This window comes from Babylonia areolata, chromosome 14, assembly GCF_041734735.1.
Source record: "Babylonia areolata isolate BAREFJ2019XMU chromosome 14, ASM4173473v1, whole genome shotgun sequence".
In the NCBI taxonomy this organism is placed as follows: domain Eukaryota; kingdom Metazoa; phylum Mollusca; class Gastropoda; order Neogastropoda; family Buccinidae; genus Babylonia; species Babylonia areolata.
In genome coordinates this window covers 1958390-1983900 of record NC_134889.1, presented here as the reverse complement: position 1 = coordinate 1983900, position 25511 = coordinate 1958390, and the positions used below count along the sequence as shown (strand labels likewise).

The 25511-nt window shown below is 45.7% G+C and overlaps 1 protein-coding gene across 1 annotated transcript in view; it reads right to left on the bottom strand.

The window, feature by feature from the left end:
• Positions 1-485: 485 nt before the first annotated feature.
• The window catches only part of LOC143289403 (rab-like protein 6), a 27421-nt gene continuing 2395 nt past the window's right edge, over positions 486-25511 (bottom strand). Inside the window, exons 4-16 of the mRNA XM_076598367.1 lie at positions 25150-25212; positions 21161-21292; positions 20260-20348; positions 19738-19884; positions 17706-17811; positions 15869-15972; positions 11562-11725; positions 10029-10253; positions 8210-8351; positions 6419-6995; positions 4038-4137; positions 2725-2801; positions 486-1614 (exon numbers count right to left, since the gene is read on the bottom strand). Of these exons, the coding sequence (XP_076454482.1) occupies positions 1402-1614; positions 2725-2801; positions 4038-4137; positions 6419-6995; positions 8210-8351; positions 10029-10253; positions 11562-11725; positions 15869-15972; positions 17706-17811; positions 19738-19884; positions 20260-20348; positions 21161-21292; positions 25150-25212 (2139 nt within the window). The 3' untranslated portion in view covers positions 486-1401. The remainder of the gene's footprint in view (positions 1615-2724; positions 2802-4037; positions 4138-6418; positions 6996-8209; positions 8352-10028; positions 10254-11561; positions 11726-15868; positions 15973-17705; positions 17812-19737; positions 19885-20259; positions 20349-21160; positions 21293-25149; positions 25213-25511) is intronic.

Genomic DNA, 25511 nt, shown 5'->3' with positions numbered 1-25511 from the left:
ATGCTAAACACTATCAACTAAAGCCATATGGGCCAAAGCCCTACATGCTAAACACTATCAACTAAAGCCATATGGGCCAAAGCCCTACAGGCCAAACACTATCAACTAAAGCCATATGGGCCAAAGCCCTACATGCTAAACACTATGAACTAAAGCCATATGGGCCAAAGTCAGAAAGGCCAAAACCATATGGACCAAAGCCATATTGGCCAAACCCCTACAGGCCAAAACCATGCAGACTAAAGCCACATGGACAAGTTATTTGGGCTAAAACCCTTCAGGCCAAAACCATGTGGACTAAAGCCATATGTATAAGTCATCTGGGCCAAAACCCTACTGGTTAAAACCATATGGACCAAACCAAACCCATATGGACCAAAGCCATATGGACCAAAGCCATATGGACCAAACCAAAGCCATATGGACCAAAGCCATATGGACCAAACCAAAGCCATATGGACCAAAGCCATATGGACCAAACCAAAGCCATATGGACCAAAGCCATTTGGGCCAAAACCCTACAGGTCAAAACCATATGGGTCAAAACCCAATGGACCAAAATCACATGGACCAAATCCCACATGGACTAAAACTCACCATGGACCAAAATCATGTGGACCAAAGCTGTACGGTCCAACATGAGGACGACAGAGGTGGGAACAACGAGGGAGCAATCTCCTGACCCTCCCTCTCCTTAAAGTGAATACATTCCTGTCTGAAACAGCCTTCCTTAATCTGCACTTGTATCACTTGGCAACTCGGGGCAGACAGACACAGAACATCAACAGGAACAACAACAAAGCAACAACATCGCCACAACGAAGATATGCATTAGGACAGACTGAAAGACAGAGACAGTCAAACCATTTACACACAACGAGAACAACACACCAAGACATGTCACATTCCAAAGACAGTGGAATTTTGTGAACAACCATGCATACACAAGAACTCGAGAAATAGGCCAAGACAATGTCTATTCCAAAGACAGTGGAACCATTTGAACAACCACACACACACAATAACTTGAGAAACAGGCCAAGACAATGTCTATTCCAAAGACAGTGGAACCATTTCAACAACCACACACACACAATAACTCAAGAAACAGGCCAAGACAATGTCTATTCCAAAGACAGTGGAACCATTTCAATGACCACACACACACAATAACTCGAGAAACAAGCCAAGACAATGTCTATTCCAAAGACAGTGGAACCATTTCAACAACCACACACACACAATAACTCAAGAAACAAGCCAAGACAATGTCTATTCCAAAACCACACACAGGCGTATCAACAACACATTCAGCATGGCGACAAGTCCAGTGAAAAAAAAAAAAACAACCCCAAAAAAACAAAAGACCAATAATTGCAGGAAGCAGAGTGTGACTGACGACTATAAGGACTCATAGTCCCCGCCCCCTCCAGCTGACGGGCTGCCCAGGAACGCTTCCAGGTTGTCACGATCCTCCTCCCCCTCCAACCCCACACCTTCCTCCTCCTTCTTCTTCTTCTTCTTCCTCTTCTCTTTCTTCTTCTCGCTCTCACCGTCCTTCACCTTCTCCTTGTCTTTCTTTTTCTTCTTCTTGGTGCCGGACTTGTCCTCACTCTGCGACAGTGGACAAGGCTGTGAGGCTCAGGATCAGCACTTTGTGTTGTAAATGTGTACAAAAATGGTATTGTATTGTGTTGTGTATTGTACTGTATAAACTGGACTGGGCTGGATTGGACTGTGCTGTGCTGTGTTGTGCTGTCCTGTGCTGTGTTCTATTGCATTTCATTGCGTTGTGTGTTGTGCTGTGTTGTGCTGTATTGCATTTCATTGCATTGCGTTGTGTGTTGTGTTGTGTTGTGCTGTGTTGTGTTGTATAGCTGTGTTGTGCTGTGCTGTGTTGTGTTGTGCTGTGTTGTATTGCATTTCATTGCATTGAGTTATGTGTTGTGTTGTGTTGTGCTGTGCTGTGCTGTTGTGTTGTGTTGTGTTGTGCTGTGCTGTTGTGTTGTGTTGTGTTGCATTGCGTTGCGTTGCATTGTGTTGTGTTGTGCTGTGTTGTATTGCATTTCATTGCATTGCGTTATGTGTTGTGCTGTGCTGTGTTCTACTGGATTTCATTGCATTGCGTTATGTGTTGTGTTGTGCTGTGCTCTATTGCATTTCATTGCATTGCGTTGTCTGTTGTGCTGTGCTGTGTTCTATTGCATTTCATTGCATTGCGTTGTCTGTTGTGTTGTGCTGTGTTGTGCTGTATTGCATTTCATTGCATTGTGTTGTGTTGTGTTGTACTGGAGGAAAGTGGCAGAATGGTTACAATGCTCGTCTGCCAATACAGAGAGTATGGGTCTGGGTTCGCAGCCTCACTCTCACCCTTTCTCCCAAGTCTGACCGGAAAATGAAACCAGTCGTTTGGATATGGATAATCTTTTTGACCATAAATCAAGGTCCAGGCGTGCAGCATGCACTTGGCGCACTGTAAAAGAATCCATGGCAACACAAATGTTGCCCTCTGGCAAAATTCTGAGAAGAAATATAGAGGCATACAATCAAGGCTTGTGTGTGGTGTAGCACATACGGTGCAGCCTATATGGATTTGTCCAAACGCAGTGACACCTCCTAGGGAAACTGACACTGACACTGCGCCCCGCTAGGACGTAAGCGTTGTCAGGTTCAAGTCCCACATGTGGACCAAGGTCTTTACCACTGCCCCACAGTCTCCCTCACCTTGTTGTCCTCAGTCTTCTTCTTCTTCTTCTTGCCGGACTTGGCTGCCGCCTCCTCTACGTCTGATGACACCGCTTCTGTAAAACAACCCACATTAACATCACCACCTCTGTAAAACAACCCACACTACATCACCGCTTCTGTTAAACAACCCACACCATGTCACTACCTCTGTAAAACGACCTACACCATGTCACTACCTCTGTAAAACAACCCACACCACATCACTACCTCTATAAAAACAACCCACACCACATCACTACCTCTGTAAAACAACCCACACCACATCACGTAAAACAACCCACACCACATCACTACCTCTATAAAACAACCCACACCACATCACTACCTCTGTAAAACAACCCACACCACATCACGTAAAACAACCCACACCACATCACGTAAAACAACCCACACCACATCACTACCTCTGTAAAACAACCCACACCACATCACTACCTCTGTAAAACAACCCACACCACATCACGTAAAACAACCCACACCACATCACGTAAAACAACCCACACCACATCACTACCTCTATAAAACAACCCACACCACATCACTACCTCTGTAAAACAACCCACACCACATCACGTAAAACAACCCACACCACATCACTACCTCTGTAAAACAACCCACATCACATCACGTAAAACAACCCACACCACATCACGTAAAACAACCCACACCACATCACTACCTCTGTAAAACAACCCACACCACATCACGTAAAACAACCCACACCACATCACCACCTCTGTAAAACAACCCACACCACATCACCACCTCTGTAAAACAACCCACACCAACATCACCATCTCTGTAAAACAACCCACACCAACACACAGAAATACGTAGAATATCAGTCAAACAGACAGGATGACAGACAGACAGACAGACAGAGAGAGAGATAGACAGAAAAACAACCCACACACATCACCACCTCTGTAAAACAACCCACACACATCATCACTACCTCTGTAAAACAACCCACACACATCATCACCACCTCTGTAAAACAACCCACACCACATCACCCCCTCTGTAAAACAACCCACACCACATTACCCCCTCTGTAAAACAACCCACACCACATCACTACCTCTGAAACAACCCACACGCCCAGTGTAAAGTCGCCATGTTTTTAACGCAGATTTCCATCATGTCGTCACACCAGAAACATTCCACACTCAACTGGAAGTCAGCTGGAAACAAAACCCAGGACATGTACCCGTTTTTCAGCCTTTTTTCATTCAGAAACTTCCACCCTGTCTCTCTCCCTCCCCACACTGACAGAAATAATCACTTACTAACTGCTGGACGTTCGTCTTCGCTGTCGGTCAGTAGGACCGGAGTGACGGAGGCCGCCTTGGTTTTCTTGCCAATGTTGTTGCCACCAGCCTTTGAGGCCTGAAAACAGACAAGTGCAAATGTATACACAGTGCTGCCTACCCCCCTTTTCAAGTTCCAGGGACACACATCTTAAAAACCAGGGACAAAGCCTGATTTCCAGGGACACCTCTTATGACGTCAGATTTTACCACCTCAAAGAAAATGAAATGAAAAATTACCTTTATTTACACTATGTACAACATCGGTGTACTTCGCAATGAAAGTTTGATGCCGTTTTGCTTTCTTCTTCGATGTAGATTCGCACTCCTTGCTGCTTCGCTTCGACGCCATTATTTCAATCTCTCTCGAAAGTTCCACATCGGCCTATACACATGCGCGCTGGTCACACTTTTGGCGGTGTGGCCATAGTCAGTCGATGCGTATTTGCCTAAAGACTTTTTCCCGGGACACGAAACCGAAAAGTGGATTCCCGGGACGGACTGTCCGTTTTCATTGTTTTCCGGGACAAATACCCGTACCCCGGGACGGTAGGCAGCCCTGTATACATGTGCACTCTCACACATACAATGTCTCTGTCATCAGAATCATATAAAAAAATTTTAAAAACGTGAAGAAAGGTGAAACCCTGACTTGCTCAGACCCAGCACAAGCAGACGTTGTCACTGATCACTAACTACCATTGTCATGTAATCGTACTGTATTGTATTATAATTTGTATTGTGTCGCATCACATCACATGGCATCATACTGTATTACTGAATCAAAAATTTGTCTGCTACACTCCTGACAAGAAAGACCAGCAGTTATCTTGGCTTCAGGCATCACTTTTTGTTTGTTTGTTTGTTGTTGTTGCTGCTGTTCTTATAAATATAATGCATTCAATTCTTTGCTGATCAAAGTTCCAAGACTTTTTCCAGATCCTGAACATCAAAACATAATCTATTCAAGACTTTTACAGCTCTAAAGAAGGTTCTCTCATTTTTCAGACTTTTACGGAGAAGGTTCTCTCATATTTCACAGACTTTTACGGAGAAGGTTCTCTCATTTTTCAGACTTTTACGGAGAAGTGTCATTTTTCAGACTTTTACGGAGAAGGTTCTCTCATATTTCACAGACTTTTACGGAGAAGGTTCTCTCATTTTTCAGACTTTTACGGAGAAGGTTCTCTCATATTTCAGACTTTTATGGAGAAGGTTCTCTCATATTTCAGACTTTTACGGAGGTTCTCTCATTTTTCGGACTTTTACAGAGAAGGTTCTCTCATATTTCACAGACTTTTACGGAGAAGGTTCTCTCATTTTTCAGACTTTTACGGAGAAGGTTCTCTCATATTTCAGAGACTTTTACGGAGAAGGTTCTCTCATATTTCACAAACTTTTACAGAGAAGGTTCTCTCATATTTTTGTAGTTGCATTTCTTGTGAAGAGAGAGACAGAGAGAGAGGGGATGAGAGAGAGTGTATGTATGCGTGTGTGTGTGCGTGGTGTGTGTGTGCGTGGTGTGTGTGTGCGTGGTGTGTGTGTGCGTGTGTGTGTGTGTTTGTGTGTGTGTGGGTAGATGTGCAATGCGGTTTGGCTGACTGAAATGGAGAGGCACGTAAATTTCAGTAATCTGTATAGTTGTATATAGCTATTTCCATTTGGTGCCATTTAATTTATCTTTTTATTTTCTATTCATTTTATTCATTTTATTTGTTTGTTGTTTTCTTCTTATGTTGGACATGTGCTGCTGCCAAAAAGAAAATCTCTGTACCAAAGTATAGACAATAAAGTTTGTGTATTGTGTATTGTGACTTTTTTCTATAATTTTGTTAATTTCCACACTTTTTCCCCTGTCCCTTACTGCTTTCAATATCCACTCTTTTTTTTCTCTTAGTCTATTATCTCTGTCTACTCTTTTTTTTCAATCTTTTTCCCACCATATCTTGAAAAATTCAGCATGTGTTTGTACATTCATCGTGAAATATAATTATGTTCGTCCATTTTCCACAAGTGAAGGCCTTGCCTCTGTAATTTGTATTTTCATTATGGAGTAGCATTTTAATTCGTTTTCTGTTTGTTTGTTTGCTTGTTTGTTTTAATTCTTTTTAATAACTTCTACTTCTGCTTAGTTTGTGGGCTACAACTCACACGTTCACTCATATGTTCATGATAGGGCATTTTTTCGTGTAGGACCATTTTTACCCTGCCATGTAGGCAGCCATACTCCGTCTTTGGGCTTCTGGGGGTGTTTTTTTTTTTATCAAATGCGGATAAATCTGCATGGTTGACAAGTCTGGGAGGAGCCCACCCTGAGAGGACCCAGCTCTACACACCCCCCCACCCCCCCCCCAGCTCACCTTGGACTCCAGCTGATCCAGCCAGTTCCCAAAGTCCTCCTGGGGCACCTCGATGTGGAAGGGCTTGTCTGCCCCTGACGCTCCGTTCTCTCCCTCCGCCACCTCCTGACTGCTGCTCTCCCCTTCCCCCCCACTGTCCCCCGCCACCACCATCGCCGTTTTCTTCGCCGTCATCGCCACTTTCTTTTCCACAGTCGCCCCGTCCTGTTTCCTGTTCTTGCCTTTCCGCCCTTCCCTGGAGCTTTTGCCGCCATGTTTCTCCGCCCCCCGGTCTTTCTGGGCCTGGCTGACTTCGTCTTCGGAGTCAGTGATGTCGACGGTGACGGCGCTGACAGCAGGGTTGGCCTGTCGCAGGTCCTCGTCACTGGACAGGTCGGCATCTGCCGTCACCACCTGACTCCGGCCGCTCACCCCTCCCTCGTCCTCCTCCTCACTGGAAATGTCGATGTCTGCTTTCACCGCCTGTGACGCCGTGGTGGCCGAGGGTTTGGACGTGGCCGGGGTTCGGAGGTCGTCGTCTGAGTCAAGGTCGTCTTGGAAGCCAGCCACCATAGGGTTGCCTCCGATGTCGTCGTCGCTGGTGACAGAGAGAGTGTGGGGATGTCCATCAGATGGTCAGCAGTACAAGCATGTAATGTGTATCTTTAACATCGTGCACATGAAAGGACTGAATTATGTGTATGTGTATGTTTGATGTAGTGCATATCACGTGTCCAAATTTATGCTTCTGTTTAATACTGTGCACATTACAAGTTGATTACATTCAAATGATGCCTTGTTTAATATCATGCACATCATATCTTCAAATGTGTGAGTTCAATATTGTGCACACTATATCTTCAAATGTGTGAGTTCAATATTGTGCACACTATATCTTCAAATGTGTGAGTTCAATATTGTGCACACTGTATCTTCAAATGTGTGAGTTCAATACTGTGCACACTATATCTTCAAATGTGTGAGTTCAATATTGTGCACACTGTATCTTCAAATGTGTGAGTTCAATATTGTGCACACTATATCTTCAAATGTGTGAGTTCAATATTGTGCACACTATATCTTCAAATGTGTGAGTTTAATATCATGTACATTATATCTCCGAATGTGTAAGTTCAATATCGTGCACATTATATCTGCAAATGTGTGAGCTGGATCTCGTGCACATTACATTTTCTCAGAAGAAAGACCCTTGTGTGTACCAGGTGAAGTAACCACTATCCACACCTCCACCACCACCCCCACATCTCTTCCTCCTCCAAACCACCCCTCTCCCCCACCCAACCACAACCAACAACACACACCCAACCCCACACACCCTTCCCACCCCAACCGCCCTCACCAACACCCCCCACACACCCCCTCTCCACCCTAACCACCACCACCATTCTCACACCCCCTCCATCCTCACCACCACCGACACCTAACCACCACCACCATCACCACACCCCCCACCACCCCAACCACCACCAACACCTAACCGCCACCACCATCACCTAACAACCACCCCAACCACCACCACTATCACCACACCCGCAACCTCAACAACCATCACCTCCCAGGCCCCGAACCACCACCACCATCACCAACACCTAACCACCACCACCATCACCATCACCTACCAACCACCCCAACCACCACCACACCCCCAACCTCAACAACCATCCCCCCCCCCCCCCCCCAGGCCCCCAACCACCCCCACCACCACCATCCCATACTCACCACCACCCCCATTCCCCCGCCCCACACCCCCCCTCCACCCCCCCAGCCCCCTGTCCCTCAGCAGACAGCGACCTGTCATCCTCCTCCCTGCTGGCGTCCTTGTTGTCCCTGGCCAGGTCCTTGGCGTCGTCCAGAAAGCTGCTGTCCATGGCGTCCTCGTCCGGCACAAAGTCGTCCACGCTCTTGACCACCGGGCCCTCGTCCACCCGGCAGTCTGTCCGCAAGGACACACACACACAGACAGTGATCCGTGTGAGGACAAGCCCAGAGCTTCCGTTTTGTTGTTGTTGTTTTTTTGACTCACTTGTGTAAACAAAGTGAGTCTATGTTTTAACCCGGTGTTCGGCTGTCTGTGTGTCCGTGTGTCTGTGGTAAACTTTAACACTGACATTTTCTCTGCAAATACTTTGTCAGTTGACACCAAATTTGGCATGAAAATAGGAAAAATTCAATTCTTTCCAGTCATCTTGTTTAAAACAATATTGCACCTCTGGGATGGGCACAAGAAAATAAAAAAGAAGCCTAATTATATGCAAACTGCATTTACTGTTATGTTTATATTTTTTGTATTATCTAAACTTGGCACTTTGACCTCTTATTCTGACACAACAACAAGAGGAGTCATTATTATTATTTTTTGTTCAAACAGGAACTTCTTTTGCTAAGCATGGAATTTTTATTTATTTTGCAAACGTTTTGTTGTAGATAGTAAAAAAGGGAAATTACTCTGTAATTAATGCTAGGGGACTTAATTTATCACAAGTGAGTCTTGAAGGCCTTGCCTCTCTTGTTTTTTTTAGGAAGAATCTGGGTTTGTTCCAATGTACCTTTCATATACCTGTGTGCTAGGTGAATGGGCTGCATAAGCAGCACTGACTTGAAGTTGTGTACCTTGTGTGTGAAGAGAGTTACCACTCTTTGTTACTGGTTAAGCCCAGGTAGTGAGATTTACTTTCTTTTTTCTTTTTTACTCTTATTGACGTTTTTTTTTTCTTTGGTTGTTGTTTTTTTGTTTGTTTTTTTTATATATAATGCAAAGAAAGACACAGGAAATTGTTGTGGGCGTGTTAACCCATTCAGTCCTGGAGAGTCTACAGCTTGGCAGGCCTCCTTGCCACACTATTGTGGACAAAAATGCATAAATTATACTGTCCTGGGTTTGCTGACAGCACTGTTGTTGTCCGGTCTTACCTGTCCTGGGTTTGCTGACAGCACTGTTGTTGTCCGGTCTTACCTGTCCTGGGTTTGCTGACAGCACCGTTGTTGTCCGGTCTTACCTGTCCTGGGTTTGCTGACAGCAGCACTGTTGTTGTCCGGTCTTACCTGTCCTGGGTTTGCTGACAGCACCGTTGTTGTCCGGTCTTACCTGTTCTGGGTTTGCTGACAGCACCGTTGTTGTCCGGTCTTACCTGTTCTGGGTTTGCTGACAGCACTGTTGTTGTCCGGTCTTACCTGTCCTGGGTTTGCTGACAGCACTGTTGTTGTCCGGTCTTACCTGTCCTGGGTTTGCTGACAGCAGCACTGTTGTTGTCCGGTCTTACCTGTCCTGGGTTTGCTGACAGCACTGTTGTTGTCCGGTCTTACCTGTCCTGGGTTTGCTGACAGCACCGTTGTTGTCCGGTCTTACCTGTCCTGGGTTTGCTGACAGCAGCACTGTTGTTGTCCGGTCTTACCTGTCCTGGGTTTGCTGACAGCACCGTTGTTGTCCGGTCTTACCTGTCCTGGGTTTGCTGACAGCAGCACTGTTGTTGTCCGGTCTTACCTGTCCTGGGTTTGCTGACAGCACCGTTGTTGTCCGGTCTTACCTGTCCTGGGTTTGCTGACAGCACCGTTGTTGTCCGGTCTTACCTGTCCTGGGTTTGCTGACAGCACCGTTGTTGTCCGGTCTTACCTGTCCTGGGTTTGCTGACAGCACCGTTGTTGTCCGGTCCCTTGCTCTTGAACAGACGGGAAAACAGGCCAGTCTTCGTCTCCGTCTGCGGGGTGGTGGCTGGCGTGGAGTTTTCCGATTGGCTGGCTCTGACAGTGGGCGTGGCTTGCGGCTGACTGACAGGTTTGTCCATGGAGTTGGAGGAGGGGACGCGAGGCATGGCAGGCTGGGAGGCGGAGCGAGGCACTGCGTCACACAGCACAGTCACTGTTTATCTATTTCCTTTATCAACACCTCTTTTTTTTCTTTTTTTCTCTTTTTTTTTTGCTGCCCCGTCATCTGCACCGTTTCAAGGGGCATTACTCCCAGGCCGCTCATTCCCAGTCCCCACTTTACACGGCCACACCCGGGTTCGTCCATTACAAGCCCAACATCGGCAGTCCGCAGGGAACCATCGATGTTAGGTCGCCAGCAGACCACACACCTCTTGCTATAGCGCAAATTCTTGAAGCTCTATGCTCTGTTCTGACATTTCTTGGACAAGAAATCACAGCTCTGAACAGAACTGCAAAAACCGTCACCAAGATTATCGGGTCTGACCTACCATCTCTGGGCAACAAATACCATAAATGGCTTCTCAGAGGCAAGTTCCATCAGTCAGGATGAATCACATCCAGCTTTCAGGATTTTCTAGAAGCTCCCCACAGTCTTCAGTCCAGAAGTATTTGGACCAAAGCCTACTGCTTTGCCAACAGCTTCTTCCCTACAGCAGTCAAAGCCCTGTCTCTTGAACCAACCCAAACTGTATTCAAAGGAACTGTGCAATGAGCAACTATTTTGCTGTCAGGGGTTCTTTTACATGCGCTGCCTTCATGCTGCATACAGACTGTGGCTGACTGTCTCATCCAAATGACTAGCATCCAGACCATGAGTCAAGGTCTAGAGGAGGGAGAGAAGATGCTGGCAAGGGTAGGATTCAGACCAGTTCGCTCAGATTCTCTCACTTCTTAGGTGGTGCGTTACCTCCAGGCCAGGAGTTTGGTCTCTGACCAAAAGACTGGAGTTCAACAACAACAACAACAGCAGCAACAGCAGCAGCAGCAACAACAACTATTAAAGAAAACATCATAATAATCATACTTATAATCAGAATAATCATAGTACTAATACCAACACTACTACAATCTACAAATGTGTAATTAAAAATCGTAGTACTAATACCAACACTACCACAATCTACAACGACTACTACTAATTATAAACATTTACGTTCTCCCTATCCACCGCTACCTGCAACAGTAGCTATGGCAGCAGTGTTGGTTTGTTGGTGCTACACATGCATCAATATCAATAATAATGATAATAATAATCATCATCATAATAATAATCACAATAGCTATGATAAAAACAATGTTCCCCCTGCCCACACTACCTGTAGCGGTGGGGGTGACTGTGGAGGGGAGAGCAGCAGTGTTGTCTTTGTTGGTACTATATAACCATCAATAATAAGAAGAACAGTAACAATAACAACAATGTTCCCCCTGCCCACACTACCTGTAGCGGTGGGGGTTGCTGTGGAGGGGAGAGCAGCAGCAGCACTGTCGTTGTTGGCCACCAGCTTCCCCGTGGAGTCCTGACGGAACTGCGCCGACGACAGCGCTTTCTCCGACAGCTTCTCCTGCTGCTGCCGTCTGCGAGCTGTCAGCGACTCCTGGAACCTGCAGACACACCACCACAGTGTCTGTGCACAGGACTGCACCCAAATACATCAAACATGCAGTGTACTAAAACAGGATTACATAAACAACAACAATGAAATACTTGCTGACAGACTTCAGTTCATCAGTTGTGCCCATGGAGCATTTATGGAAAAGAACAGTTTTCAGAACTGACTTGACCCATTCAAACCTAGAGACTTTACAGCCTCTGCTGGCTTTCATGCCATAGTGATGCTGAGAAAACGCAGAAAATATACTATTTTTCCTCCTAATTACGTGTGGACACATCCAGAAATACTGCAACAGTTAGTTCCCTTTCCTAAAGGTTTATGAATAAGTAAAACCACGAAAACCATCTTGATGTGACAAACTCTGAAGCCAGAGCAATGCTCAGGTGCAGGGCCAAGAAGCTACAGGATTGCAGATCAAAAGCATTTCTGAGGACCAGTGGTAAAGAATTCCAAACTTGTGGCACTTGTGCTCTAAAGAACCTGTTTCCTGCACATTTCAGGTCAGTCCTTGTGGAACTTTAACTCACTCCAGACGATGGAACGCTAAAGCATTCCTGACATAAGGTAGTGTTCCAGACGACGGAATGCTATAGCGGTTTCGACAATTTAAAATTTGTCCACATTTTCCTCGTGGGGTAGCACAAAAATTGCAGCTACACCAGGCATTGCGAAAAAGTCAAGGGTCAAATGGAAATTTTCATTGTGAGGTTTCTGTGACTATACACTTACTGGCCAGCCGTTGACCTTGGTACCCCACATGACAAGCTAATCTGCATACGTATCAAAAATGGTGTCGCCAGCAATACAAGTGGAAATTTTTGGAGCAAACTAGATCACGACAGCGGCTTTTTACTGTTGCTGAAGTGACTGAAATGCTTCAAACTGAAGGTTTCAACATCGACGAGGATGATGAACACATTTCATAAAGAATCTGCAGTGAAGAAAGCAACCAGCAAGAAGGTACTGACAGTGATTCAGCGTCTGAGGGCTGTGAAGAGAGGGAGGGGGGTGGGCGTACACATGACGTCAGAAGATGGGTCAGTGGGTCAAGTACAGGGAGTTTCATTCAGTTACTTTGTGTTTTGTATCTTTTGTGATTTTTTTCCCTAACCCTAACAAATGGGTCGTCTGCAGGGGAAGCAAGGGAGTGAATTAAGCAACTTTTCTGAACACGATCTTAACATTCTGTGTAGTTCATATGTTTCCAGGACAGAAGAGAGAGATACAAGGGATGAGATTTGTCAAGGTGTCAAAAGGAAAGTGTCACTAACTGATACTGAATGCGGGACTCCATAGTAAGCCAGTATAACTGATTCAGAAGAGATGCAACATGTGCAGAGATATCTTTTGGGGGGAGAACAAGTCATGCTGCATTGATCATGAGTGGAGTGATGGCCTAGACGTAACGCGTTCGCCTAGGAAGCGAGAGAATCTGAGCGCGCTGGTTTGAATCACGGCTCAGCCGCCGATATTTTCTCCCCCTCCACTAGACCTTGAGTGGTGGTCTGGATGCTAGTTATTTGGATGAGATGATAAACCAAAGTCCCGTGTGCAGCATGCACTTAGCACACGTAAAAGAACCCACGGCAACAAAAGTGTTGTTCCTGGCAAAATTTTGTAGAAAAATCGACTTCGATAGGAAAAACAAATAAAACTGCACACAGGAAAAAATACAAAAAAATGGGTGGCGCTGTAGTATAGCGACACGCTCTCCCTGGGGAGAGCAGCCCGAATTTCACACAGAGAAATCTGTCGTGATAAAAAGAAATACAAATACAAATACAAATCTGTTCTTTTCTGACGCATCACACATGACAACACTCACACACCCGCACACAGTGTGCAGCTGCCCCTGAATGGATGGGTAGGGGGAGAGAGGGTGGGTGGATGGGTGCTGAAGGGGTGTTTATTCTGTTTCTTTATTCCATTTCAGTTTGACGTTTCATGCAAACCTTGGGTCAGATATCAAGGCCTGACCAGCGTACTGGGTCTGTGTGTAAGTCAGGCATCTGCTTATTTTTCTTTTTTCTTTTTTTTTTTTTTTTGAAGCAGTTTCAGTTTCAGTAGCTCAAGGAGGTATCACTGCGTTCGGATAAATCCATATACGCTACACCACATCTGCCAAGCAGATGCCTGACCAGCAGCGTAACCTAACGCGCTTAGTCAGGCCTTGAGAAAAAAAATAAAATAAAATACAATACAATAAAAATAAAATTAAAATAATAATAATAGATAAATACATAAAAAAGAACTACTACTACTAATAATAATATGTATAAGGCACAAAAACTTGATGAAGTCAACTATAGGTGTACAAAAAATAAAATAAAATAAAATAAAATAAATAAATGAATATATATAAAATAAATAACTAAATAAATAACTAACTAAATAATAATAATATAAAAAAAAAAAAAATAATAATAATAATAATAATAATAATAATAATAATAAAATAATAAAAATAAAATAGATAAATAAATAAATAAAATAAATAAATTTAAAAAATGTGAAGAAGCAGATGTGGTGTAGCATATATGGATTAGTCTGCACACTTTGATGCCTTCCTGATTTACACTCTGATTCAGCACACTGATGACACCATCCTAAAACCATTACATTTTCCAGAACCCCCAATCCTTTTACTACTGGTATCAAAGCATGCAAACTGATCTAGAGATGTTACATCCCCCCCCACCCCCCCAAAAAAAAACCAGCAGCAGATGCCTGTGTGACGTCGTTAAGAGCAGACCAGCACAAACGGCAGAAAATTCTACGCGCATCTGTGCATTAAGAAGCACTCCCTGACTCATCTCGTTATACACATTCCGGCGGTACCGCAAGGCCCCGCCCCCTATCGCCTGGCCCGGTTGAGCATCATGATGCGGAGATGCGCCGTACCGTAGTTCGCACGCCATTCTTACAAATCACGCGCCTGTAGGCCTACCTCGCGGTCAAGGTCGGCACCGCATTATCTGGGGAGAACTCATTGAATGATCAGGGAAGGGAAAAAGTTAATCTACATTATGTTTGCTGCTTTTATTGATCAACAAATTCTTAGATGGAGGATAATTAACATTATCATTGTGAATTAATTACCAAGTTAGTGACGCATCCCGCTTATCATCAGATTCTGCGAATTTTCTGCCGTTAGTGCTGGTCTGCTCTTAACGACGTCACATGCCTGACTGATGCATACACCCAACACACTGGTCATGCTTTGAGAGGTATGTATGAAGCACTCACCTTAAATAAAATAAAACAAGAGAGGCAAGGCCTTCAAGACTCACTTGAGATAAATTAAGTCCCCTAGCATTATTTACAGAGTAATTTCCCTTCTTTACTATCTGCACCAAAACGTTTGCAAAATAAATAAAAATTCCATGCTTAGCAAAGAAGTTCCTGTTTGAACAAAAAATGATAATAATGACTGCTCTTGTTGTTGGGTCAGAATATCAGATCAAAGTGCCAAGTTTAGAGAATACAAAAAAATATAAATATAACAGTAAATGCAATTTGCATATAATTAGGCTTCTTTTTTTAATTTTTTTTCTGCCCATCCCAGAGGTGCAATATTGTTTTAAACAAGATAACTGAAAAGAACTGAATTTTTCCTATTTTTATGCCAAATTTGGTGTCAACTGACAAAGTATTTGCAGAGAAAATGTCAATGTTAAAGTTTACCACGGACACACAGACACATGGACACACACACACACACACACACAGACAACCGAACACCGGGTTAAAACATAGACTCACTTTGTTTACACAAGTGAATCAATAAAATAAAATAAAACCATATGGTTATTTTCCACTAAACTCACAGACACCGAGTTCAGATTCAAACGAAAAAAACCATCAAGCCCAACATCATAACCATCCTAGCGATACTGGCGTTCTTTTTTTATTTTTTATTTGCTTTATTTAAAACGCCGACTCTTAAAGCCCCCTTGGCTGAGAGAGTGGAGATGCAACTTGGACAAGACACACTCCACTACAATCAAATTCTTGTCCAAATAGTCCGGACAACAGCTGCTTCCTCTGGTCTGATGGTCATAGTTGGATACGACTATCATGCAGAGACATATTTTGTTTTAAAGAAAATAAAAATAAAGAGAAGGCTGCTCACACTTCATAGTTTTGTTCCTCGGACTCTTCGTGAATGGCCAGCTCCTGTGTAGTGGAGATCATGTCCTGAGCGTTCACCTCCAGCTGCTTCAGTAGGGTTTCCCTCTGTAACAGTATGAAACGATATGATACTGATACTTCTATACAGCCTATTCTTGGGTGGAGACCAAGCTCTAAGCCCTTCACAAACATGGAGTCATTTGCACAACAGGCTGCCTACCTGGGTGGAGCCGACAGACAGCTGCCATTGGGCGCTCATCATTTGTTTCCTGTGTCATTCAAGCAGATTTCAGGCATGCACACGTACACACTCATACAGACAATTAACATTTTACATGCATGACCATTTTGTTTATTCACTCCCGCCATGAAGGCAGCCATACTTGGGGAGGCGTGCATGCTGGGTGTGTTCTTGTTTCCATAATCCATCAAACTCTGACAAGGATTACAGGATCTTGAACGTGCGTGTCTGATCTTTTGCATGTGTATACACAAGAAAGGGTTTCTGTTGACCTGGGAGGTCGGAAAATCTCCACCTTTTACCCACCAGACAAGAGAAGATAAGACAAGACAAGACGAGACGAGACGAGAGACGAGACGAGACGAGAGACGAGACGAGATGAGAGACAAGAGACGAGACGAGAGACAGGACGAGAGACAAGAGACAAGACGAGAGACGAGACGAGACGAGAGACAAGAGACGAGAGACGAGACGAGAGACAGGACGAGAGACGAGACGAGACGAGAGACAGGACGAGAGACAAGAGACAAGACGAGAGACGAGACGAGAGACAAGAGACGAGACGAGAGACAGGACGAGAGACGAGACGAGACGAGAGACAAGAGACGAGACGAGAGACAGGACGAGAGACGAGACGAGACACGAGACGAGAGATGAGACGAGACGAGACGAGAGACAAGAGACCAGACGAGAGACAGGACGAGAGACGAGACGAGACGAGACGAGAGACAAGAGACAAGACAAGAGACGAGAGGAGATGAGACGAGAGACGAGAGACGAGACGAGAGATGAGACGAGAGACGAGACGAGACGAGAGACGAGAGACGAGACGAGAGACAGGACGAGAGACGAGACGGGACGAGAGACAAGAGATGAGACGAGAGACAGGACGAGAGACGAGACGAGACACGAGACGAGAGATGAGACGAGACGAGACGAGAGACAAGAGATGAGACGAGACGAGACGAGACGAGATGAGACAAGAGACGAGACAAGAGACAAGAGGAGATGAGACGAGAGACGAGACGAGAGAAGAGACGAGAGACGAGACGAGAGACGAGACGAGAGACGAGACGGGACGAGAGACAGGACGAGAGACGAGACGAGAGACAAGAGGAGACGAGACGAGACGACGAGAGACAAGACGACGAGAGACGAGACGAGAGACGAGACGAGACGAGAGACGAGACGAGACGAGAGACGAGACGAGAGACGAGACGAGACGACGAGAGACAAGACGAGACGAGAGACGAGACGAGAGACGAGAGACGAGACGAGACGAGAGACGAGACGAGACGAGAGACGAGACGGGACGAGAGACAGGACGAGAGACGAGACGAGAGACGAGACGAGACGAGACGAGACGACGAGAGACGAGACGAGACGAGAGACGAGACGAGAGACGAGACAAGACGAGAGATGAGACGAGAGACGACGAGAGACGAGACAAGAATGAATGAATGAATGAATGAATGAATCTTTATTTTCCAATGGTGAAGATATTAGCACTTTGGCCCACTTACACATCGAGAGACGAGACAAGACGAGACGAGATGAGACAAGACAAGACGAGACAAGACGTGTGATTTGCCCTCACCTGAAGCTGCAGGAAGGGGAGGTTGAAGAACATGTGCAGGTACTTCAGTCCAAACCCGTTGCGCATGGACGACTCTGCGTACCTCACCTGTCCTGACCCCTCTGGTCTGAATCATCACAACACAGCTGTTGGATCACGCCTGGTGGACTGGGCTGTGTTGTTCTGTGCTGTGCTGTGTGTCTTGTTCTGTGTTGTTCTGTGGTGTGCTGTGCTGTTCTGTGGTGTGCTGTGCTGTTCTGTGTTGTGCTGTGGTGTGCTGTGTGTCTTCTTCTGTGCTGTGTTGTACTGTGCTGTTGTTCTGTGCTGTGTTGTACTGTGCCGTGTTGTTCTGTGTTGTTCTGTGGTGTGCTGTGTGTCGTGTTCTGTGCTGTGTGTCGTGTTCTGTGCTGTGTTGTACTGTGCTGTGTTGTTCTGTGGTGTGCTGTGTTGTTCTGTGGTGTGCTGTGTGTCTTGTTCTGTGCTGTGTTGTTCTGTGGTGTGCTGTACTGTACCGTGTTGTTCTGTGTTGTTCTGTGGTGTGCTGTGTGTCTTGTTCTGTGCTGTGTTGTTCTGTGGTGTGCTGTACTGTACCGTGTTGTTCTGTGTTGTTCTGTGGTGTGCTGTGTGTCGTGTTCTGTGCTGTGTTGTTCTGTGGTGTTTTGTGGTGTGCTGTGTTGTTCTGTGGTGTGTTGTGTTGCTCTGTGGTGTGCTGTGTGTCGTATTCTGTGCTGTGTTGTTCTGTGGTGTGCTGTAGTGGGCTGTGTTGTTCTGTGGTGTGCTGTACTGTACCGTGTTGTTCTGTGCTGTTCTGTGGTGTGCTGTGTGTCGTGTTCTGTGCTGTGTTGTACTGTGCTGTGTTGTTCTGTGGTGTTTTGTGGTGTGCTGTGTTGTTCTGTGGTGTGTTGTGTTGCTCTGTGGTGTGCTGTGTGTCTTGTTCTGTGGTATTGTTCTGTGCTGTGTTGTGTTGTACTGTGCTGTGCTTTGTTGTTATGTACTGTGTTGTTCCATGGTGTGTTGTTCTGTGCTGTGCTGTTCTGTGTTATTCTGTACGTGCTGTGTTGTTCTGTGCTGTGCTATGTGAGCTGTGTTGTTCTGTGGTGTGCTGTTGGGTTGTTCTGTGCTGTGTTGTGTTGTTCTGTGCTGTGCTGTGTGTGTTGTGTTCTGTCCTGTGCTGTGTGAGCTGTGTTGTTCTATGATCTGCTATGTTATTTTGTGATATGCTGTGTTGTTCTGTGATCTGTTGTGTTGTTCTGTGATCTGTTGTGTTGTTCTGTGGTCTGCTGTGTTGTTCTGTGCAGTGTTGTTTTGTGCTGTGTTGTTCTGTGCTGTGTTGTTCTATGGTATGCTGTGTTGTTCTGTGGTCTACTGTGTTGTTCTGTGGTATGCTGTGTTGTTCTGTGGTCTACTGTGTTGTTCTGTGGTATGCTGTGTTGTTCTATGGTATGCTGTGTTGTTCTGTGGTATGCTGTGTTGTTCTATGGTATGCTGTGTTGTTCTGTGGTCTACTGTGTTGTTCTATGGTATGCTGTGTTGTTCTGTGCTGCTGTGTTGTGTTGTTCTATGGTATGCTGTGTTGTTCTGTGGTATGCTGTGTTGTTCTATGATCTGCTGTGTTGTTCTGTGCTGCTGTGTTGTGTTGTTCTATGGTATGCTGTGTTGTTCTGTGGTCTACTGTGTTGTTCTATGGTATGCTGTGTTGTTCTGTGGTCTACTGTGTTGTTCTATGGTATGCTGTGTTGTTCTGTGGTCTACTGTGTTGTTCTATGGTATGCTGTGTTGTTCTGTGGTCTACTGTGTTGTTCTGTGGTATGCTGTGCTGTGTTGTTCTATGGTATGCTGTGTTGTTCTGTGGTCTACTGTGTTGTTCTGTGGTATGCTGTGTTGTTCTATGGTATGCTGTGTTGTTCTGTGGTCTACTGTGTTGTTCTGTGGTATGCTGTGTTGTTCTGTGGTCTACTGTGTTGTTCTATGATCTGCTGTGTTGTTCTGTGCTGCTGTGTTGTTCTGTGCTGCTATGCAATCCAGAAAAAAAAAAGTTCCATGGACAGCGTACCTCTCCGCCTGTAGCGACTCAGCCAGACTGTTGGCTCTCTCGGAGGAGACGGTTCGGTGATGGCCCATGTCGCGGTGATTGCCCAGGATCAGCACCGGGATGTGGTGAGGCACCTTCTCCACCTCACGCTCCACGTAGCTGAATGTCCTGCCGTTCAACAGGTTTAAGGTTCAATTCCACACACACCCAAAATTCGACACGAAATTCACAAGAGAGCTTCACACTCAAAGACAAAAATTTACCATTAACATTATCAGCAGCATTCCATGGGCTACGGAAATTAGAACACGCCTGGCATGCAGCCCCCCCCCACCCACCCCCCCAACCCCTCCAAAAACAAAAACAGAGTATGACGGCCTACATAGCAAAGCCCACTGGTAACATGAGTGGACCTGGGAGTCACAGCCCATGAATGAAGAACTTGAAGAAGAAAGAAAGAAAGAAGGGCACATGTTTTGACGCCTCGTTGAAAGTAAAACTAAAAGCAAAGTGAACTGCGTGGCAAGAGGGCAGCGTGGGTACCATTGCTTGGTGATGTCAAAGACGAAGATGACTCCGTGGGTCCCCTTGTACACGTCCAGAAACTCAGCATCCAGGCAGGGCTCCTCCATCTGTACACACACCACTGCCACTGCAAGTTAGGGCAACACATCACACATCACACAGCATGACACACTGCACAACACACATCACATCACACACATCACACAGCACATACACCACTGTCACTGCAGGTTAGGGCAACACATCACACATCTCATAGCATGACGCACTGCACAACACACATCACATCACACACATCACACAGCACATACACCACTGCCACTGCAGGTTAGGGCAACACATCACACATCACATAGCATGACACATTGCACAACACACATCACATCACACACATCACACAGCACATACACCACTGCCACTGCAGGTTAGGGCAACACATCACACATCACATAGCATGACACACTGCACAACACACACACAACTGTCACAGCAGGTTAGGGAGGGCAACACATTACACATCACACAACACACATCACACACCACTGTCACAGCAAGTTAGGGCAACACATCACACAATAAACACACCACTGTCATAGCAGTCTAGGGCAACACACACACACACACACACACACACACACACACACACACACACACACACACACACACCATCTTGGAAAGTGACATATCCTGAAGATGTCTGTGGACATTTAAAACATAAATCATTATATTAGCACAAACACACACATACACACACACATACATACACAAACACACACACAAACACACCATATCTTCAAAAGGACATCTGCAGATGTCTGCAGACATTTAGTTTAGAGTAAACACACAGACACACACATACACACACACACACAGAGCGGTGAGTAGGGGGTGGGGGTGGGGGTTGGGGGGGGTCACTCACAACAGGGTGCTCCTCATTGCCCAGTTTCAGCCCCTCCAGCTTGCGGCGCTTCTTTCCCTTGTCCACCACGTCCCACACCTCCACCTTCACCACGTCGTCCGTCGCCCGGTAGTTCCACTGGATGCTGGCCACCTGACAGACAAACACTCACACAGTGATACACACTCACCTGACAGACAAACACTCACACAGTGATACACACTCACCTGACAAACACTCACACAGTGATACACACTCACCTGACCGACAAACACTCACACAGTGATACACACTCACCTGACAAACACTCACACAGTGATACACACTCACCTGACCGACAGACACTCACACAGTGATACACACTCACCTGACAGACACTCACACAGTGATACACACTCACCTGACAGACACTCACACAGTGATACACACTCACCTGACAGACAAACACTCACACAGTGATACACACTCACCTGACAGACAAACACACAGTGATACACATTCACCTGACAGACAAACACTCACACAGTGATACACACTCACCTGACAGACAAACACTCACACAGTGATACACACTCACCTGACAGACAAACACTCACACAGTGATACACACTCACCTGACAGACACTCACACAGTGATACACACTCACCTGACAGACACTCACACAGTGATACACACTCACCTGACAAACACTCACACAGTGATACACACTCACCTGACAGACAAACACACACACAGTGATACACACTCACCTGACAGACAAACACTCACACAGTGATACACACTCACCTGACAGACAAACACTCACACAGTGATACGCACTCACCTGACAGACAAACACACACACAGTGATACACACTCACCTGACAGACAGACACTCACACAGTGATACACACTCACCTGACAGACAAACACTCACACAGTGATACACACTCACCTGACAGACAAACACACACACAGTGATACACACTCACCTGACAGACAAACACTCACACAGTGATACACACTCACCTGACAGACAAACACACACACAGTGATACACACTCACCTGACAGACAAACACTCACACAGTGATACACACTCACCTGACAGACAAACACTCACACAGTGATACACACTCACCTGACAGACAAACACTCACACAGTGATACACACTCACCTGACAGACAAACACTCACACAGTGATACACACTCACCTGACAAACACACACACAGTGATACACACTCACCTGACAGACAAACACTCACACAGTGATACACACTCACCTGACAGACAAACACTCACACAGTGATACACACTCACCTGACAGACAAACACTCACACAGCGATACACACTCACCTGACAAACACACACACAGTGATACACACTCACCTGACAAACACTCACACAGTGATACACACTCACCTGACAGACACTCACACAGTGATACACACTCACCTGACAAACAAACACACACAGTGATACACACTCACCTGACAAACAAACACACACAGTGATACACACTCACCTGACAGACATTCACACAGTGATACACACTCACCTGACAGACACTCACACAGTGATACACACTCACCTGACAGACAAACACTCACACAGTGATACAAACTCACCTGACAGACAAACACTCAGACAGTGATACACACTTACCTGACAAACACTCACACAGTGATACACACTCACCTGACCGACAGACACTCACACAGTGATACACACTCACCTGACAGACAAACACTCACACAGTGATACACACTCACCTGACAGACAAACACTCACACAGTGATACACACTCACCTGACAAACACTCACACAGTGATACACACTCACCTGACAGACAAACACTCACACAGTGATACACACTCACCTGACAAACACTCACACAGTGATACACACTCACCTGACCGACAGACACTCACACAGTGATACACACTCACCTGACAGACAAACACACAGTGATACACACTCACCTGACAGACACTCACACAGTGATACACACTTACCTGACAGACACTCACACAGTGATACACACTCACCTGACAAACACTCACACAGTGATACACACTCACCTGACAGACAAACACACACAGTGATACACACTCACCTGACAGACAAACACTCACACAGTGATACACACTCACCTGACAAACACTCACACAGTGATACACACTCACCTGACAGACAAACACTCACACAGTGATACACACTCACCTGACAGACAAACACTCACACAGTGATACACACTCACCTGACAGACACTCACACAGTGATACACACTCACCTGACAGACAAACACTCACACAGTGATACGCACTCACCTGACAGACAAACACACACACAGCGATACACACTCACCTGACAGACAAACACTCACACAGTGATACACACTCACCTGACAGACAAACACTCACACAGTGATACACACTCACCTGACAGACAAACACACAGTGATACACACTCACCTGACAAACACACACACAGTGATACACACTCACCTGACAAACACTCACACAGTGATACACACTCACCTGACAAACAAACACACACAGTGATACACACTCACCTGACAGACAAACACTCACACAGTGATACACACTCACCTGACAGACAAACACTCACACAGTGATACACACTCACCTGACAGACAAAACACTCACACAGTGATACACACTTACCTGACAATCACTCACACAGTGATACACACTCACCTGACAAACACTCACACAGTGATACGCACTCACCTGACCAACACAAACACACACACAGTGATACACACTCACCTGACCAACCCACACATGATACACTCACTGAAAACATCACATATACACCTCCCGCAGAAAACACTCAACAGGATAACACTCCTGACAACAACACCAGTATACACATCACTGACAACTCACACATGATACCACTCATGACAGACATCACACAGTGATACACACTCACCTGACAGACAAACACCACACAGTGATACACACTACCTGACACAACACACACAGTGATACCACTCACCTGACAGAACACTCACACAGTGATACACACTCACCTGACAAACACTCACACAGTGATACACACTCACCTGACAGACAACTCACACAGTGATACACACTCACCTGACAGACAACACTCACACAGTGATACACACTCACCTGACAAAACACGGAACACTCAACCACTCACACAGTGATACACACTCACCTGAACAAACACTCACACAGTGATACACACTCACCTGACGACAACACTCACACAGTGATACACACTCACCTGACGACAAACACTCACACAGTGATACACACTCACCTGACAGACACTCACACAGTGATACACACTCACCTGACAGACAACACACACAGTGATACACACTCACCTGATAGACAAACACTCACACAGTGATACACACTCACCTGATAGACAAACACTCACACAGTGATACACACTCACCTGACAGACAAACACACACACAGTGATACACACTCACCTGACAGACAAACACTCACACAGTGATACACACTCACCTGACAGACAAACACTCACACAGTGATACACACTCACCTGACAAACACTCACACAGTGATACACACTCACCTGACAAACACTCACACAGTGATACACACTCACCTGACCGACAAACACTCACACAGTGATACACACTTACCTGACAAACACTCACACAGTGATACACACTCACCTGACAACATCTCACCCAGTGATAATACACACTCACCTGACAGACAACACTCACACAGTGATACACACTCACCTGACGAAACACTCACACAGTGATACACACTCACCTGACAGACAACACTCACACAGTCATGCAACACTCACCTGAGACAAACATCACACAGTGATCCACTGACACACTCACACAGTTACACACTCACCTGAACACACAGTGATACGACCACTGCCGACAAACACTCACACGTGATACACATCACCTGACCAAACACTCACACAGTCCATGTACACTCACCTGAAGACAAAACTCACACAGTGATCACACTCACCTGCAAACTCCACAGTGATACACACTCCCTGCAGACATCAACACCATCATAGCACCCCCTCACCTGAACACAAGTACTGAGAAACACTCAAAGTGATAATACTAGACAAATTTCATCCAATCATCACAACTTTCATGGAAAAATCACAAGATATCACTCCAAACTCTGACAAACAAACAGTCACACAGTGATACACACTCACTGACAATAAGTATACATATGACCAATAACTCACCAGTTGATCAATACCTGACAACACTCACCACAGTGATACACCTCCCTCAAATACCAGTGTCACCCTCGAACATCCATTGTAACATCACTGACAGACAAACCAACAGTTACATTGATACTCCACAACT